Source organism: Vespa crabro, chromosome 2 (assembly GCF_910589235.1).
Source record: "Vespa crabro chromosome 2, iyVesCrab1.2, whole genome shotgun sequence".
In the NCBI taxonomy this organism is placed as follows: domain Eukaryota; kingdom Metazoa; phylum Arthropoda; class Insecta; order Hymenoptera; family Vespidae; genus Vespa; species Vespa crabro.
In genome coordinates, this window is record NC_060956.1 from 14,771,693 (window position 1) to 14,788,228 (window position 16,536).

Genomic DNA, 16,536 nt, shown 5'->3' on the forward strand with positions numbered 1-16,536 from the left:
CGTATTAAAATTAATCTCAAACATGAGAACCGTTGATTCCTGATAAAGCATCACCAACAAACGATCGCCAACAAGCATTTGGTAACGTACTTTACTTGATGGAAACTTGACCACCATAGCTTTATTTGTGATACATTTTTTTGTCTCTAACCAAATGATTGATTAATAAGATTTAACTTCGTATAAATCTCTCAGAGATTGAAATGGTGCTCGTTGTAGCTAAAAATGCATTTTCTTTTCACTTTTTTATTCAACACAATTCTAAGATTATTCTAATAAAAATTTACTTATATACTATCAATCTAAGTAACGAAAAAGTTACTCGAATTTTCTTTTACTCTAATTATCTAAAATCTTCCATATTCTCATGTATTTTCTTTTAATTTTATCAAAAAGCGAGTTGCATCTACGGATTTATAGAAATTCGAATTTTGCCGCTACACAAAGGTGCGCGCGACTTCGACCGATCGATCCTGAAACTCGTTCAGTCGGAGTACCAACTCGACATCATACTAGCCGCTTTACAAATAAACTAAAATTGCTCAACAGGTTATTCTCAGTATGACTATCTGAAGTATCTCGAATCACTAATGTTCTATGTATGTATCTTGTAGTGATTTTACCAAATATTATACTTAACTGATTCGAATATATATCCTCCATATTACATGGAACATAAATCTGCCAAAAAATATATCTATAATTTATTATATTTTTTTCAGCCCTTATAAACAAATTAAAATTCTTCAAATCCTACTCGTGTGTTTAAGTATCTGGAGTTCTACTTATTACTTATACACAAGCTTCATCCATATTTGATTAATTATTAATGCCACATGTATTTGCATATATTATCCATCGCATAAAATATATTCAAGCAATACATGACAAATACATAGATAAATGAATAAGAAAGCCACGTGATAGTAAAATATACCAGACAACGCAAATATGTACTATTATAAAAAGCACGTATATGCATACAATACACACACATACACACACATATTGTGGATATCGGCGAAAAGAGACCGGACTTGCTCGTGCAAAGAGATACAGGTATTGTATATTTGTGTGTATGTTGTATCGGGTACGGAGGTTTCTTACTTATGTTAGCTTCTCGAGAGAGCAAAAGTACTTCACTACATAAGTTATGTGTATATGTGTGTGTGTATGTGCATATGTGTATATATATATATCGTTGCTGCAAATTTGCGAATCACTTCTTCATCAAAGATGCTGCCTTAGTAAAAGGTTCGCCAATTCGAAGGCCTGACAGTATTTCTGAACCCTTTCTTCGCATATGACTCGCACGTATTACACGCGAGAGACACGCGAGAGGAGGATCGTCCGAGTTGGTTCGAATAAAAAAGACGTTGCGATACATGAGTAGAAAGAGGAACGTATTCGTGAAATACCGTTCCACTTTTCTCTCACCGCTCCATCCCATCTCCCTTTCTACCATCCCCCAACACCGTTAAAATTGTTCGCTCATGCGCATAAATTTTCAGGAAGGGTCAAGGACGAATTATTATCCGAATTATTACGAATCACTTATGCTTCCTTTCCACTTCGCCATTTTTTATTTTTTACAAATCGTGATAACGAATAATAAATTACCTTTTTGTTTCTTTCTTTCTTTCTTTTTTTTTATTTTTTTCTTTTTCATCGCGATATATCATGTGAAAAATTCCAACTGATTATATGGTTTTTGATAATAACTTTAATGAATTCGATGATTTGTATAAATAGTCGATCGTTGATAAAAAAAAAAAATTCGAATTATTTGAAAAAGTTGTAAAAATACATGCATTCTTCGAGCTTTGTGAATGTATAGAGTAGCTATATACAAGACGATTGCAAAATGCTAGTATCACGCGACGCGCATAGTGAGTTCGTTTATTAGGAGGTGATGTTTTCCAAGAGGAAATTTCCTCCTGCATCGATTAACCGCAAACTTCTATGTTACTAATCGTCGGTAATCATTGTACAGAAGGGATGTTTTATTATATACATATATATATATATATATATATATATATATATATATATATATATTATATTTATAAGCAATATATATATTATATTATATAAGCAATATATATATATATATATAGGAAATTGCCAACAATATTATAGTACAAATGATATCATTTATTAATAAATAGATTTATCGATAAAAGAAAACAAGTATGTTCATATGCTAAAACACGCTATTTAGAGGTTAAATCAGTCCACCTACGCACAACACCTTGCATCCAACGAATAAAATAAATTCTTCTGTCTCACTTCATCGATGACCTTCCTTTATGAGTACTATAGTAATATAGTTTATACATATGTATGTGATTATATACAACTCGTTTGTTGTTGCTTTTTTTCTAATATTTACATGCTATGTTATTACACGTTTCAATTGAAAATATTATTTCCAATTATATTTTTATTTTATTATTTACTAGGTTATTTACGGTCGTTAAAATCGTATGCAGTACTTGGTAAAAAAATATAGATTACAAAAGATTTTATTTTTTTTTTCTAACGTACTACAATATCCTTAAACTTTATATCAACAACTAATATTCCAGTTTACCTAATTTACACTTTCATCGATTAATTTATTCGTGATGCTTATCATTTTCTTCTCAATAAGTTTCTTTTTCTGAATATATTTTTTCGTTTGTAAAAATTAAAACTAAACATTACTCAGCCTACATCACATTTCCTTTGATATTAATTGGTCGATAAAAAATTTATTAAAAAGGAAATAATAAAAGTTTCCTTTGTAACATCTTCTCAATCGTAAAGATGCATAATTATATATAATAGTATGATATAACTTGTAAAAATCCTATAAAACTCTTCTTAAACTATACACCTCTCAAGAATAACGAAGAATGATTTATTAAAATGTAACGGTCCTCTTCCGCGATTCAACGACTTCTCGATAAATCTGATCTCCTAGTGACCTCGACCGGGTAACTTCAGTCGAGTGTGACCATCTGCAAAACCCCCACATCCAATGTCTACAATACTTTTCATTCTCTTCATAATATTTCGATCTATACTTTTTATTCTCCTTCGTAATATTTAACAAACTCGTTATATGTAACTCATATATGCAACGATAAATCGACGCAAGATGTTATGTATGTATATGTTTGTGTATATATATGTACGCATATATATATGCGTATATATATATATATATATATATATATATATATCTAATATCGTGTCACGAGATCTAAAATTGCAATAATAACTTCATATTATCTCGGTATATTTTTTTCACAAACTTATTAAATAATTACTTAATAATAAATCGCAATAATTTCTATAAATGTTTCACTGCCAGCTGGATCATCGTTGATATTGAAAACAATATTGATTATGTATGATAATGATAAATGATAAATGTGTGTGTGTATGTTTGCTTGTTTCGACAGAGTATTTGCGAGAGTTAGTTGATAAGATACTTACATATGTATATACTTATGATATTTTAAATATGTACACACACATACATACATATAAATATGCGTACATTTATATATATATATATATATAAATGTACATATATATATACACATGCAATACTTATAGTTTTATGGTCGAAACTATTTAAATTATTATACTTAAAGAATTAAATATAAATGTATACATATTTAAATTATTTCGTACAAAATAGAATACATGCATTACCTTAAAAAATATGTGATGTTTCAAGCTTATACAATATTATTTCTTACCGAATACCCAGAAATTACGCGCTTTTTCCTGAAAAATTTTATATATCGAAGCAGGAGAACAGAAGCTTACCGCGGTCGCGTGACACTGATCCAAATAAATTCTCTACCCGAGGGATGCAATATAAAAAATTACAAAATTTTAATTCTAAACACGAAAAATTGCTTTACATTACGATTGATATTAAACAATATGACGACCATCGTTAAAACACAATCATTTTATGGTAATGTATTACTGATATCAAAATTATTTGTAGGGTGTAATAAATGATTGATAATATTGTTTGTTAAAGTAAAAAATTTAAATATTTCTTAGGAAAAAGAAAATAGAAAAAGAAAATAAATTTTATCGGAAATTAATAATTAATTCTTGTTAAACTTACTAGATACATAAATTTTGTATCAAACTATGATAATAATTTCACGCATACTATTATGCGAGAATATTTGAATAAGATATGGATATGTATTTTTTTTTAATTGATCTTATATTCCAGCGCCATCCTTTACTCTTCAAGTTCAACGATGCCGAAACTAATTTCTATGATTCTAAAGCCGTAACCGTAATAAAAAGCAGATTGACACTCAAGTGACAATACATTTCGTAAACTATTAGGCGAGAATAATACTGCTGGAGTTTCTCGATCTTGTAATCGAGGATTTCGTAACACAACTGGTCCGCACAACTTCAGAGTCGTGAAAGAACAGGATGACATGAAGTTGTATAATATATGCTCTCACAGCACAAAAATACGTAAAATTTTATCTAAATTTCGTAAAACTATCGTCAATATTAATAATATATTATCTCATTGTCAATCATATAAAATTATTAATTTATACAATTAACATACAAATTAGTTGCTTAGTTTTATTAATTTATAAACTAATAAGTGTAACTATTACTGTTAAATATTACAACAATTAGTTCGTATTTTCTTTGTTTATGAATATTTCCTCCTAACTTATTATATACTTATGTACTATATACGTCGCAGAAAAAAGTTTTATTATATATTATGTATTTTATTTTATTTTACTTGACAAATGTATAAAAACTAATGTTTTGAAAGTCTACTTAACGTCGTTATGAAATTTAATTAATATAATATCTCTATATAACAAAACTATTCCATATAGTATAAATAAGTTTAACATAAACGAAAATATCAATAGAATCGAAATAATAACAAAGTATTAATTAAATATCAACAGTATGTTTAATGTACAATAATACAACGTTGATTGTTTTATAAGGGCGTAATATAGGAGTATCCGAAAAGACCAGTTCATTGAAAAGGAACAATATCTACATATCCATGATACCTTTACATCCTTCTTGGTAAGGTGTTATCTAAAAGAGAAGGATCCAAGTACTGGACGTGTTCGTGTCAGCCTTATGGGTGGAGTCTCTTGTAACGTCGTACCGCCTTTAGCAAATACTTGGAAGCAGGGCAGCAGAAGAAGAAAGCTCCGGAAGGAGACGAAACCTAATGACCGATAAAAATAAGGTTAAAGAAGCTTTCACACTTATGTGCTACAATTTTCTCTAAAATAATAAAAAAAAAAGGACATTGTAAATAATTATTTGTATAAGTACCATAATATTATATTGAAAAAAGTTCATAACAAAAGTATCTTTTTTGATTTCTCTTATTTCGTATATGAAGCATGAAAATGTATATGTTATACTTTAAGCTAAAATGAAAAAAAAATTTTTTAAGTAATAAATTATCCTGGAAAATGTTCATGGCAAAAGTATCTTTTTAAATTTGTTTTACATAATACGCGAAGTATGAAAACAAACGTGTGTTATACTTCAATCTAAAATAAAAAAGAATTACATGCAAATTATCTATACACGTAGTATAATATTATCTTAAAAAATATTTATAATAGAAGTATTCTTTCGTATTTTTCTTAATTATTATTTACTCTTTTAACTGTTTCGATGTGAACGTATCTTCAAAATGAGTTCGCGACTCGTGTTGTGTGTACTTCTATCGTACATGTTTTCCTACGATCGCAAGACTCGAGTGTGACCCGGCCTGGGGACATGGGCACTTCCTTAGCGAAGGTCAACGCACTACTTGGCCTCTAGGCGGCGCGTGCGTATACACGATGAACGTGTTCTTCTTTCGTTCGAAGAGAGGGATGCACTCACACGTATATAATGCCGTGTTATTTAATAACCAATATCGTCATACAGAGCAATAAGCACTTTATTTTTCTATCCTAATATATAAAATATAATACATTAATAAAATTAGATTAATCATTATGAATTTTTACGAATAAGAGAATTTTCGATTTACCTAACCTTAACAAATTAATTTTTAATGAATAATAGATATAAAGATTGGTCAATCTTTTTTTAAAGTAGTATCTGGAAATACAGAAAAAAAAAACATAGAATTAATTAACAAACTGATGAAATATAACTGCTTAAGTATGTATATATATGTATATATGTATTTTATATGTAAATATGTATATATTTACACATATATATAAAAGTAATTCAATTAGGTCGATATAGTTGATCAATATTATTGTGCGAAAAAACATACAATACTATATCTTTCTAACTTATTAAATAAAATATAATATTAATAAAATGAGATAAATTATAATACGATATTTTTTAGGGAATAAGAAATTTTTCAATATACTTAATCTTAAAAAATTAATTTTTAATATATATGTAATAAATAATATTCTTTTGAAATAATATCTAAAAAAAAAATAAGAAAAAAATTGGAATTAATATAAAAATCGATGTGATGTTATTGCTTAAGTATGTATTGTATATATGTATAATAAAAGTAGCTTGAACCAGTTCCGCAATTCAAAGTATGCACGTCTGGCAATCCATGTACAATATGTTCTCCTGTTATCTTGCGCGGCAGCTAGACATCTTGCGGTCTGCGCGGATTCCTTTCTCTAAGCAGTAAAACGCGGTTGTTGGACACAAATACGACAAGCATTTCAAAGAAATTCTTGAATGTGTCAAAAAAAGATATTTTTCTATTTATAATTTTCACATGAAAAATTTTTACACTACCAAGATATCAAAGAAAAGAAATCGTCCTCCATATTGCGATAAAACTAATATCTTTTATTTTTACTTACGTTTTCGACGTGGAAATAAGTAGGTTAAAATGATCTCTTATATTTATTTAGGTTTTTTCTTTAAACATTCATACACCTTTTTTTGTTTTTTCGAAATCATTGTAGAATGATAGTATGAATATTATATTATTATATTATTGTAAGAAATCTGTATTTCTTTTATTCCATTTACATTTATATATAAATTTTTTACCGCGAAATTTTCACGTAATAAAACCATGAACATTAGAAACACAAAAGAGAGAATTTCAAGTGATATTTCCGATAGGATGTAATGCGGATGAGGCTTCGATTTAAAAATGATTATTAGTAAAAGTTGCGTCTGCAAATACACACTGTAACACATTTATGAAGACAATTATTATTTTTAATATAAATTATTAGATAAAATATGAAAAAGAAAATTGTTTTTATATAATCAAATCATATATATTATTTATTAAAAAGAGAACGTACCGACATCTTTTAATGCTTTTACGAACGAGCAATATTCGTAATGGTATATTACGAACGCGCAGAGTGTAGAGATGAGAGACGACGACGACGACGACAGGACGAGTAACTAGATAAGGAACGTCGACATAATGGCAATGGTATTTCTGGAGTGACGGTTCTGTAACGAGGTCCGAAGCGCGCGGAAATTCGGTAAAATGACAACGTAAATTTATCGACGAATACTTCATTCGAGGTTTTTGCGACGAGTCGTTTACATCCCTTGCAAAAATGACGGACAAAGAAGAAGATACGTTTTGTAAAAAAATGCGAAAAGCTACAAGAGAAATTCATGCCATCAGTGATGCTTTGGTAAACGCAAAATTAGCATTCGGTAAGATGCACAAAATGTTAAGACATAATTATTATATATATGTACATATGTGAAAATTATAATGTGTATATATCACATTATATACATACATATATACTGAATGTTTTCTGTATAATCGTTTTTCTGTACAAGCGATCAACATTATTAACTAAGCTTGGGCAATAGTCTTCTTTTATTATTATTATTATTATTATTATTATTATTATTATTATTATTATTATTATTACTATTATTATTACTATTATTAGTGCTTTGCATCGCATTAGATTAAACTTATACTCTCATATCGATGAGCTTTATCCTTCTAAGTAGGATTTCTCGATGATTCTGTATGGGCTGATGGTCTTCTGGTCTTCTACGAAATTTTCCGCTACTTAGAAGGTGCTATGATTAGATTAAAAAACACAAAAATTGGATTATTACGACTTACCGAGTTACAGCGTACTGAGGCTTTTGAACAAGATCTTGAATACTATTTGGGAAAGGGATGGATGAAAAACTATAGTCCTAGGTATTTTACATAGGACATCTGACAGCTTACTTTCTTTGCATTAATATTGATGTTTAAAATTATGCTTCATAGAAATAGAAATTTTTTTCTTTTTTAAACTACTTACAAATATAGAATATTATTTTCATATTATTTTAATTTTTTTCTTGTTTATTTCATCTAAGTTAACTTTAGTAAATGATCAAATTTTACAGAAAATAATTATAAAAGTGTTATATTTATTTATTTCAATGCATTACCCTATTTTAGAGACAGCGTTATTAAATACCTGATGCGTTTAAGAGAGATCGAAGACACCGAGCCCACTTTACTCATGGCATATATTTATCATCTTTATATGGGTCTTCTTAGTGGAGGAATTATTTTGCGACGGAAAAGGCAACTTATGCAAAAAATTTCACTTTTCAAAGAAGTAACTACTTGTGGCAATAATATTACGGACTTTGGAAATCATAGCATTTTTGAATTAAAACATGATTTACGTGAAGCGATGAATAAAATAGCCGAAACATTGGATGAAGATACTAAGAATAAACTCATTGAAGAAAGTAAAATAGTTTATGCCTTAAACAATGAGATTATTAGAAGTGTACGTGGTGCAGGCACTGTTATCTTTAAAAAATTATTTTATTTCATTAGTGCACTCATACTTATTCTCATTGTCTTCCTAGTCTTTTTTAAATAATAGCAATAATAAACCATTCTCTATGATCTTTTCTAAAATTATGTGTATATATTTTTACTAATTGCACTGTTTCTTGAAAATAAATTATTCATATTTTTTCTTAAGTGAACATATCATTGTTCTTAATTATTGATAGAGTTATTCGTTTACAAAATACTTTAGTATATTTTATTAGTAAATACAAAAATTATTAAGCAACGTAAGGATCTTAGGTGTGATCGTACAACATATATACCTTACTGATATTTTGACATTAAAATGGATTATGATAACATTTAGTTAAAATAAAAATCTACCTAAGTTATATTATTATTCCAACGATAATTGTCTTGACGTAAACTTGTACAAAACAACAACTTCTTTGTTGTATGTAATAAAAAAACTATACGAAAACTTCAAAAATAGTTAAAGACAATATCAAATACTGCTCCATCGTATTTTTATGTATGCGAACTTGAACATTTTTCATGTGATGCAATTCAAAGAATATACATTTATTACTATTTGTATAGTACTGAAAATATAGCTCCAAATTATATAAAGTATACATTGTCAAAATAAAAAGTTAAGAAGGTATTAATTTATTGCACTACTGTAAATAAATATGCCATATGATGATAAATTTAATATAATCAAAATTTATGCAAATTGCTTTGAGATATGTTTTGTAAGACTATTTCAGGAAATACTATTTTGTAAGTATATATCTACACGAAATACCATCCATTACAATAATATTATCTACAGAATATATCAAAGTTTTTATACACGGATCATTTATGTCTTATGCTTAGAAATATGCTTTCAAGAGAAAATATACTTGTAAAGAGTAGACTGCAATATCGGATTTACCCATTAGTTTAAACTCTTTTTGGTCTACGCGATATAATTATTGTTTCTATTTTACAAACAATTCAGAATTGCCTGTTTATCAAATTTAAAATGTATCCAAATTTTAGAACACAATTCTGATGAATATTCATGTAACCTAAAGCGAATTGGTGGTGGAAACGTTGGAATACTACATTCCATACTCGTAAATGGAGAAGGTATTGCTTTAAAATCCGTTTTTAATTTACGAGCAGCTTCGCCAAATAATAATGATTTGATATTTCCTTCTGGTAAACCTGAAATATAAAATTTTTACTTATCATATATACACTATATGAAAGAGAAAAAGTTATTTGACTAATTTAAGTTGAAATAAATTTTTAGTATATAATTCAAAATCATCTAACCTTTAATTCCTTCTTCAGATTTTCTTCCTTTATAATTAAAATCATTACATTTAACCGATTGAATGGCAGGGTCATTTAAAAATGAATATGACTGTTGACCCTGTGGACTATCTGTCAACTGTTTAGCTAAAGTAAATGGCGAACGATCGCCACTTTGTTCACCAAACAAATTACGCTTAAATGCTGCTTTTGATAAGGCATTTTTATTATCGTATAAGCTACGACGACTTCTAGCTGGTGAAGTATTTGATTGTCGAACGCTTTTAAAATCTAGGACCTCATTCTATAAGTGTTACATAAAAAAATATTTCAATATAAATACTACATAGATCTGAATACATATATATATACGTATACCTAGTTAATATAAAATGTTTCTTTACTTGAACCGTTTGAGAAAATAACTGTTGTTGCCGTTTACTTTTAGAAATTGATTCAACATCCCCCAATGATTTATGCCTATGTCTCCTTGTAATTAAATTTTTTTCACGCTGTTGCTTCTCTTGTACCCAACGTTTCATTTTCCTATGTCATATATATTACTGTATTTTACTTAAGAAAAAATTATTGCATTGTCATTGTTATTTTTCAAACAATGAATCATAAGAATGCTTACTTTACAAACGGAACAACCATAAAAAATGCATTTGGTCCAACTCCCATCTTTACTTTGGGTGTCATATCTTTTTTATTGCTAGGCAAATCAGCCAGTGAAAACCATTCAACATTCTTTATTTCTTTTCTAGTTTTAGGTTGAAACTTGGTATCTTTTTGTACACCTGATATTATATATAATCGAACAATTTGGTCATTTATAACAGATTCTATATATTCGTCTTTATCTATTAAATTTGATATATCAAAGCCAGTTTCTTCCAATACTTCTCGAACAGCACAATGTGAAGGATCTTCATCTTCATTTACTTTGCCTTTTGGAAAGCCCCAACTACTTTTAGCCCAATAACTTTGTACTAATAATACTTTTGTTAAGTCTTCGTTTAAAACAATTGCTCCAAATGTTGGCACATTTTGTTTATATTCTCTCCATTGTTCTAAAACCGTATCTATATTTGCAACATGTGGCTTTAAAAATGGAATGTGTTGAAAAATATGTGTAGCGAATTCCTTCATACTACATGTTTTTAATTTTGGATTTTCTTCTATGCAATAAAAATCTAAGTAAAACCAATGAGCAAGTTCTATTTGAAAGCATATTCGAACTAAATCTTTCCTTTCTTCTTCAGGTACATTAATAATAAACCGGCTGTAATAAAATAAATGCCATTCTGAGTATCTTTATCTCTCTACATTCTTCTTATAATTTTATAAAATTTTTGATATTAAAAGATTAGTACTCAATCGTGTATCTAATAAAAAGAACAAAAACAGATGTAACTAACCTACTAAGGTCATCGAGAATATCGGAAGGAATTGAATGTTCAACCATTTTACGATTGACGTTCTCTGCTTGAAATATTGTAATAAACAAAGAACTAATTCTCAATTATAATGATGCACTTCTTGGTTTAGAGCAAACTTTAAAATAAAAACATAAGCATTTTCGGTAACATTTAAAGTACGTACAAAGAATTATTTTAATCGCAGAAAACTTCATGTATATGCGCACGCATCGTGTATTAAATGACTGATATCTGCATGAAAATAAGCATATACTCGTAATTTGTGAAAGAAGTTTTCAAGCAAGAGAATAATTCATTGTAATGTTGAATAACTTCTTTATACTCCTAATATTTCCTTACTGAAAATTTTGTTTATATGATTATACAAATTATTAAAGAATAATGCAAGGAGTATCGTATGAGTTATCATCTTTTTTTTAACAAAAATGTTATTAATATTATTTTATAATAAGTAATATTCTTTCTATAATAAGTTTAATTATAATTTATTTTTCAATTAGCCATAAAGATACATGCAAAATTAAATATGTGTAATAAAAATTTATACAGGTTAAGTAAACATGTTAAATTTTATACATCTTTCATATAATCTATTAACTAATTAATTTTAATATTTGTTGTAAAACAGTTTCTAAATCATTATCATTATTTTCAACTTGTAAATCCCAGCTATCAAAATCATCCAGATCACATTCTGTTTCTGCATTATCAATATCTAAAAATAATTATTGTTTAAATACACTTTAAAATTTTAAATATTAGACTATAATTGTGTTTTACAGCTTATAATTTTTACCTGCTATAAATTTCCATCCACGTTGTTGTCTTATTTCTACTTTAGTAATTATACGGATTGTTTTACAAAGATCTACATAATTTTCTTTAAACCATTGAATATCAGTTTTTCGACGAGTATCGCTTATTATCCAGATTGGTTTATCATATGCTAAAAAGCACTTAAAAATACTTTAAAAGTTCAATGTTCTATTATATGTAAATATAATCAAAATATTTGTTCTGCATTACCATCATACATATCAATAGCAGCACGACAAAAATATCCATTATCTTTTTTTCTTATAGACTCACTCCATTTGATCATTTCATAGCGATACTGTTCCTTATATTCACTGGCATCTAATAATTTATTTAAATCAAGACCTGCATTTTTTGACCAATAAGTTTTTATTGGTCCGGACAGTTTTATAATTACACTTTCATGATCACCTAATCTAGGTTAAAAATAAATGTATAAAATATATTTATAAAAATAAATTAATAAAATATATTAAACATTTAAAAAATTGATCTCTATTATTTTACGTACAAATAATTTTTTATGAATATTAATATCATATACTTGAAAATATTTCTGAAATATTTCAACATGCTGATTTATCTTGCATTAATATCTTGCATTAATATCTTCCACGTAAACAACTTATTACGTACATAATTATAAACAGTGAATAAATTACTATACCTTGTATGCAAGATATCTGTAATAAAATCTTTTCCACACTTTCGTTTCCCACTAAAAAGTAAAATATACTTCGGCTTTTTTGAATTTTTAAAATTATGCGCTGTAGTATCATCCATCATATTCGCTATCGTAGCCATATTAGTTACTTACTACTTTAGTCATTCTACAAATTAAACTACAATTTTTAGAATTTTACCAGTTCATAAATAATTATCTTCTTTTTACATTTAAATGTTGTTTAGTCATTTGTCAATTTATTACGTAATTAAGTAAAATAATACTAAGGATTTATACCAAAAAATATAAATAGTAATTGTAATATACTATGGTAAGATTAATGCGATATATCAATTCCAAATAATTTTCAATGAAGCCTATAGGAAAAATAAAGCAAATATAAAGTAATATTAGATTTTTATTTTAGTAAAAACATAATACAACTTATTTTTTAGCTTCACGAAGAGCTTTTCGCTTTTCTGCCCTCTTTAATTGAGCCTGTGGCTTAAGATTGTGTTTTTTTGCGAATCGTTGATTCCTCAAGAACTTTAAATCCATCTGTAATATTAATTTTTATAAAATTTTTTTAAAGTTAATAGACTTAATTAGATTAATTGAAATACACTTACCCCTAGCGTAGATTCATGCCTATAGCGCTTGGGCTTTTTAATGCCATTGCGATGCGCTTTTCTATCTAAAAAAATTAAAACAAACCTCGTATGATATAAATACATCAATTCATTAATTTTATGTAAACATTAAAAATCTATTAATCTTTTAAAATTGCGTTATAATTTTTATATAAACACACATTTATAATAAAAATTTAGTATCAGACTCATACTATCAAATATAAAATCTACATCAAAATCGAAGAGATTTGAATCAAATTTAATACACGTTTACTTACTTTGGTTATGATTAGTATGATTTTTTGACTTAGCCATTTTTTATTTTACTTGGAAAATTGCTGAAATATTAAATAGAAAAATTAATCTTACATGTGTTTACGTATAACGACAATTAAGGTTATGTTTAACGTAATAAAATACACTATTAAAAAAATTTATGATTCATACGAACAAATGGAAAAGCTAAAATGAATATTATTACAATTTGAAAGATATATAATTTTTTAATTTGTCTTAAAAAAGCAGGATTAAAAAGATTTTTTAAAATAACATATTAAGAACGTACAAGACTGTAACGCAGTTTTCGGAAAAGGAACAAACAATAAAGAGAGTCGTGTATCTACACAACATTACGTATAGTGTATCTAGTTACCAATCAAATCACTGGCTTAAACATGAGCCAATAAAAACTCTTCTACACAACTATTTATAGCATGCAAAAATAAAGGAAAGTATAAAAAGAAATATAAATATATTAATGTTTAATATATTACTTTGATTTTTATTAATAGACAAATCTTTGTAAGTTAAATCTAATATTATTATTATTATTATTATTCAAATGAATAAATATATGTATAAATTTTAATATTGGTAGCATTGAAGTAAGAAGTTTTCTGTTTGTTGCCGCGTTTTTATTAAAATGGATGTGTTGAATCCAGAACAATTTTATGGTCAAAAGATGGCTAAATTACAAGCCATTGATAGAAGAAAGAAATTAAAAAACAAATTGAACATAAATTATTTAAGAAAAATGCCTGACCATATTTTGGGTCCACCACAGTTTTGGGCTGAATTTTATAAACAAGCAGAAGCACTAGATGTGGCCAGTAGACATGCCAATGATAATGAAATGCTTTGTACGTTTGTTTATCAACAGGATAATGGAGTTAGAAAATTTGTTGTAGCTCATCCCGAAGTTTATTGGTGGTACTATAAAGATAGACCTCCTGAATCAAGATGCTCCTATGAGGTGACTATTTAATGATAAACAATAGATTTTTAGGACGTTTCAATTGACCTTTTCTATAAACATTTACCTTTACATCTTTATATATAACAATCGTAAAATAAAAAAATTATATTTGCTTATAACAAAGAAGAAATTCATAACGTAATTTTAATTTAGGTTATACCAGAAAGAGCTCCATGTTGGTTATATGTGGATTTGGAATTTCTATTCGAATTGAATCCTAAAAGTAATGGCTCACGTATGACTAGCACACTTATTGATATTTTGTGTGCATTTATGTTAAAAGAATGGCATCTTCCATGCAATAAATCTAATATTATTAATTTGGATTCTACAAACAATGAAAAATTTAGTAGACATTTAATATTTGCTATCAAAGATGTTGCTTTTAAAGATAATTTTCATGTCGGAAGATTTATGAAATATGTCTGTATGGAAATAACAAATTATTTAAATAATACTGAAACACAGCACGACATTTTAAGTACTTTCAATAAAATTAATATTGAAGAGTTATTTATATATATTAATACGAAAAGTGAAAGAAAATTGTTTATTGATGTTGGTGTTTATACAAAAAATAGACATTTTAGAATATACAAATCTACTAAATGGGGTAAACAGTCTCATTTGGAAATTTCATCTGATTCTAAATACACATTACCAAACATGTACAAGGAGCAAGAGTTAGAATTTTTTATCAATTCTTTAGTAACATATTTTCCAAGAAAAAAAGATTTAATTTTACTTGAGTTTGCTAATGATGAGGCACGGGTTACAAGACACTCAAACAAAGAACAAGCGCGACAAATAAACTTAACAAGTCATAATATATCATCACAGTATCCTGAAATTGATAAATATATATTAAATATTATTAAACCAGGAAAAATACGTCAATGTAGATATAATGAACAATTGAGGATACTAATTTATGAAATCGTTGGTTACAGGTATTAATACTTAAATTTATAATTCATAATATTGTCTTATATGGAGTGTATATTTTATTATTATTATTACTAAGGAATTTTTTAAAGAGTGATTTTTCAGTCTTTTTCTTCATACTTTTTTTTATATTTTTAAGGTTATAAAGATTGATGCTGGATAATAATAAAACATACACTTCAAGTAAAATAAATTACATATTAATAATTTCTATTAAAAATGAATTATCATAAATTTATATAAAATACTTTGTTTGAAATATTGCATAGGTATTGTGAGAATATAGGAAGATGGCACAAAAGTAATAATATCTATTGGATCGTTGACTTAACTAAACAAGTTATGTATCAGAAATGTCATGATGAAAATTGTTCTGATTTTATATCTAGTCCAAAAAAGCTTCCTGAAGAAATCAATTTTCAATTGGATTCAGAGGACGAAGCATTTATTTCTTGTGCTATATTAGCAGAAGAAATATATTATGATAGTTTAACTGAAGTAACAAATGTGTAATTAATGAATAAAAATATAATATTTTATATACGATTTTTTTATATACGATTATATATTTTTATATACGATTATAAACATTTTTAATTTTCTCTAATATATGATTTTATTTTTATACTATATACTTTTCATTCTAATATTACTGAAGT

At 27.0% G+C, this 16,536-nt stretch overlaps 5 protein-coding genes across 8 annotated transcripts; 2 read left to right on the plus strand and 3 right to left on the minus strand.

Moving 5' to 3' along the window:
• Window positions 1-7,393: 7,393 nt before the first annotated feature.
• LOC124421822 (heme oxygenase 1) lies at window positions 7,394-9,015 on the plus strand. 2 transcript variants are annotated; one of them, XM_046957462.1, is made up of 3 exons: window positions 7,394-7,710; window positions 8,020-8,221; window positions 8,471-9,015. In XM_046957462.1, the coding sequence occupies exons 1-3, from the start codon at window positions 7,608-7,610 to the stop codon at window positions 8,904-8,906; spliced, it is 741 nt and encodes a 246-aa protein (XP_046813418.1). In that variant the 5' UTR covers window positions 7,394-7,607; the 3' UTR covers window positions 8,907-9,015. The 2 variants fall into 2 exon arrangements, with proteins under 2 accessions (XP_046813418.1, XP_046813419.1); XM_046957463.1 differs by having other exon boundaries at window positions 7,397-7,710; window positions 8,023-8,221.
• A 32-nt stretch (window positions 9,016-9,047) lies between these two features.
• Window positions 9,048-11,900, minus strand: LOC124421821 (m7GpppN-mRNA hydrolase). The gene is made up of 5 exons (XM_046957461.1): window positions 11,545-11,900; window positions 10,761-11,408; window positions 10,528-10,669; window positions 10,145-10,427; window positions 9,048-10,033 (listed from the first exon to the last, which is right to left on the minus strand). Exons 1-5 carry the CDS (start codon window positions 11,589-11,591, stop codon window positions 9,810-9,812), a joined length of 1,344 nt encoding a protein of 447 aa, XP_046813417.1. The 5' UTR covers window positions 11,592-11,900; the 3' UTR covers window positions 9,048-9,809.
• Window positions 11,901-12,034: 134 nt separating this feature from the next.
• On the minus strand, window positions 12,035-13,301 carry LOC124421823 (phosphomevalonate kinase). Of its 3 annotated transcripts, XM_046957464.1 has the most exons (5): window positions 13,049-13,301; window positions 12,893-12,937; window positions 12,592-12,797; window positions 12,362-12,511; window positions 12,035-12,280 (listed from the first exon to the last, which is right to left on the minus strand). In XM_046957464.1, exons 1-5 carry the CDS (start codon window positions 13,183-13,185, stop codon window positions 12,159-12,161), a joined length of 660 nt encoding a protein of 219 aa, XP_046813420.1. In that variant the 5' UTR covers window positions 13,186-13,301; the 3' UTR covers window positions 12,035-12,158. The 3 variants fall into 3 exon arrangements, with proteins under 3 accessions (XP_046813420.1, XP_046813421.1, XP_046813422.1); XM_046957465.1 differs by lacking the exon at window positions 12,893-12,937; XM_046957466.1 differs by lacking the exon at window positions 12,893-12,937 and having other exon boundaries at window positions 12,592-12,792; window positions 13,049-13,291.
• Window positions 13,302-13,445: 144 nt separating this feature from the next.
• LOC124421825 (60S ribosomal protein L29) lies at window positions 13,446-14,312 on the minus strand. Its single transcript, XM_046957468.1, has 4 exons — window positions 14,243-14,312; window positions 13,956-14,015; window positions 13,675-13,739; window positions 13,446-13,603 (listed from the first exon to the last, which is right to left on the minus strand). The coding sequence occupies exons 2-4, from the start codon at window positions 13,990-13,992 to the stop codon at window positions 13,490-13,492; spliced, it is 216 nt and encodes a 71-aa protein (XP_046813424.1). The 5' UTR covers window positions 13,993-14,015; window positions 14,243-14,312; the 3' UTR covers window positions 13,446-13,489.
• Window positions 14,313-14,542: 230 nt separating this feature from the next.
• LOC124421820 (DNA-directed primase/polymerase protein-like) lies at window positions 14,543-16,418 on the plus strand. The gene is made up of 3 exons (XM_046957460.1): window positions 14,543-14,929; window positions 15,086-15,882; window positions 16,147-16,418. Exons 1-3 carry the CDS (start codon window positions 14,600-14,602, stop codon window positions 16,388-16,390), a joined length of 1,371 nt encoding a protein of 456 aa, XP_046813416.1. The 5' UTR covers window positions 14,543-14,599; the 3' UTR covers window positions 16,391-16,418.
• The last annotated feature ends 118 nt before the right edge of the window (window positions 16,419-16,536 follow it).

Excerpts from the sequence above, each read along its gene's own strand:
- LOC124421822 (XM_046957462.1), top strand. The coding sequence starts at position 7,608 with ATGACGGACAAAGAAGAAGATACGTTTTGTAAAAAAATGCGAAAAGCT. Across the intron at positions 7,711-8,019 it reads AAACGCAAAATTAGCATTCG|TAGGATTTCTCGATGATTCT; the intron begins GTAAGATGCACA and ends TATCCTTCTAAG. Across the intron at positions 8,222-8,470 it reads ATGAAAAACTATAGTCCTAG|AGACAGCGTTATTAAATACC; the intron begins GTATTTTACATA and ends ACCCTATTTTAG.
- LOC124421821 (XM_046957461.1), bottom strand. The coding sequence starts at position 11,591 with ATGGTTGAACATTCAATTCCTTCCGATATTCTCGATGACCTTAGTAG. Across the intron at positions 11,409-11,544 it reads ATTCTCGATGACCTTAGTAG|CCGGTTTATTATTAATGTAC; the intron begins GTTAGTTACATC and ends ATTTTATTACAG. Across the intron at positions 10,670-10,760 it reads ATGGTTGTTCCGTTTGTAAA|GAAAATGAAACGTTGGGTAC; the intron begins GTAAGCATTCTT and ends TATATGACATAG.
- LOC124421823 (XM_046957464.1), bottom strand. The coding sequence starts at position 13,185 with ATGGCTACGATAGCGAATATGATGGATGATACTACAGCGCATAATTTT. Across the intron at positions 12,938-13,048 it reads ACAGATATCTTGCATACAAG|AAATATTTTCAAGTATATGA; the intron begins GTATAGTAATTT and ends GAAATATTTCAG. Across the intron at positions 12,512-12,591 it reads TGCTATTGATATGTATGATG|CATATGATAAACCAATCTGG; the intron begins GTAATGCAGAAC and ends AGTGCTTTTTAG.
- LOC124421825 (XM_046957468.1), bottom strand. The coding sequence starts at position 13,992 with ATGGCTAAGTCAAAAAATCATACTAATCATAACCAAA. Across the intron at positions 13,740-13,955 it reads TCATACTAATCATAACCAAA|ATAGAAAAGCGCATCGCAAT; the intron begins GTAAGTAAACGT and ends TAATTTTTTTAG. Across the intron at positions 13,604-13,674 it reads GGCATGAATCTACGCTAGGG|ATGGATTTAAAGTTCTTGAG; the intron begins GTAAGTGTATTT and ends TTAATATTACAG.
- LOC124421820 (XM_046957460.1), top strand. The coding sequence starts at position 14,600 with ATGGATGTGTTGAATCCAGAACAATTTTATGGTCAAAAGATGGCTAAA. Across the intron at positions 14,930-15,085 it reads AATCAAGATGCTCCTATGAG|GTTATACCAGAAAGAGCTCC; the intron begins GTGACTATTTAA and ends ATTTTAATTTAG. Across the intron at positions 15,883-16,146 it reads TATGAAATCGTTGGTTACAG|GTATTGTGAGAATATAGGAA; the intron begins GTATTAATACTT and ends AATATTGCATAG.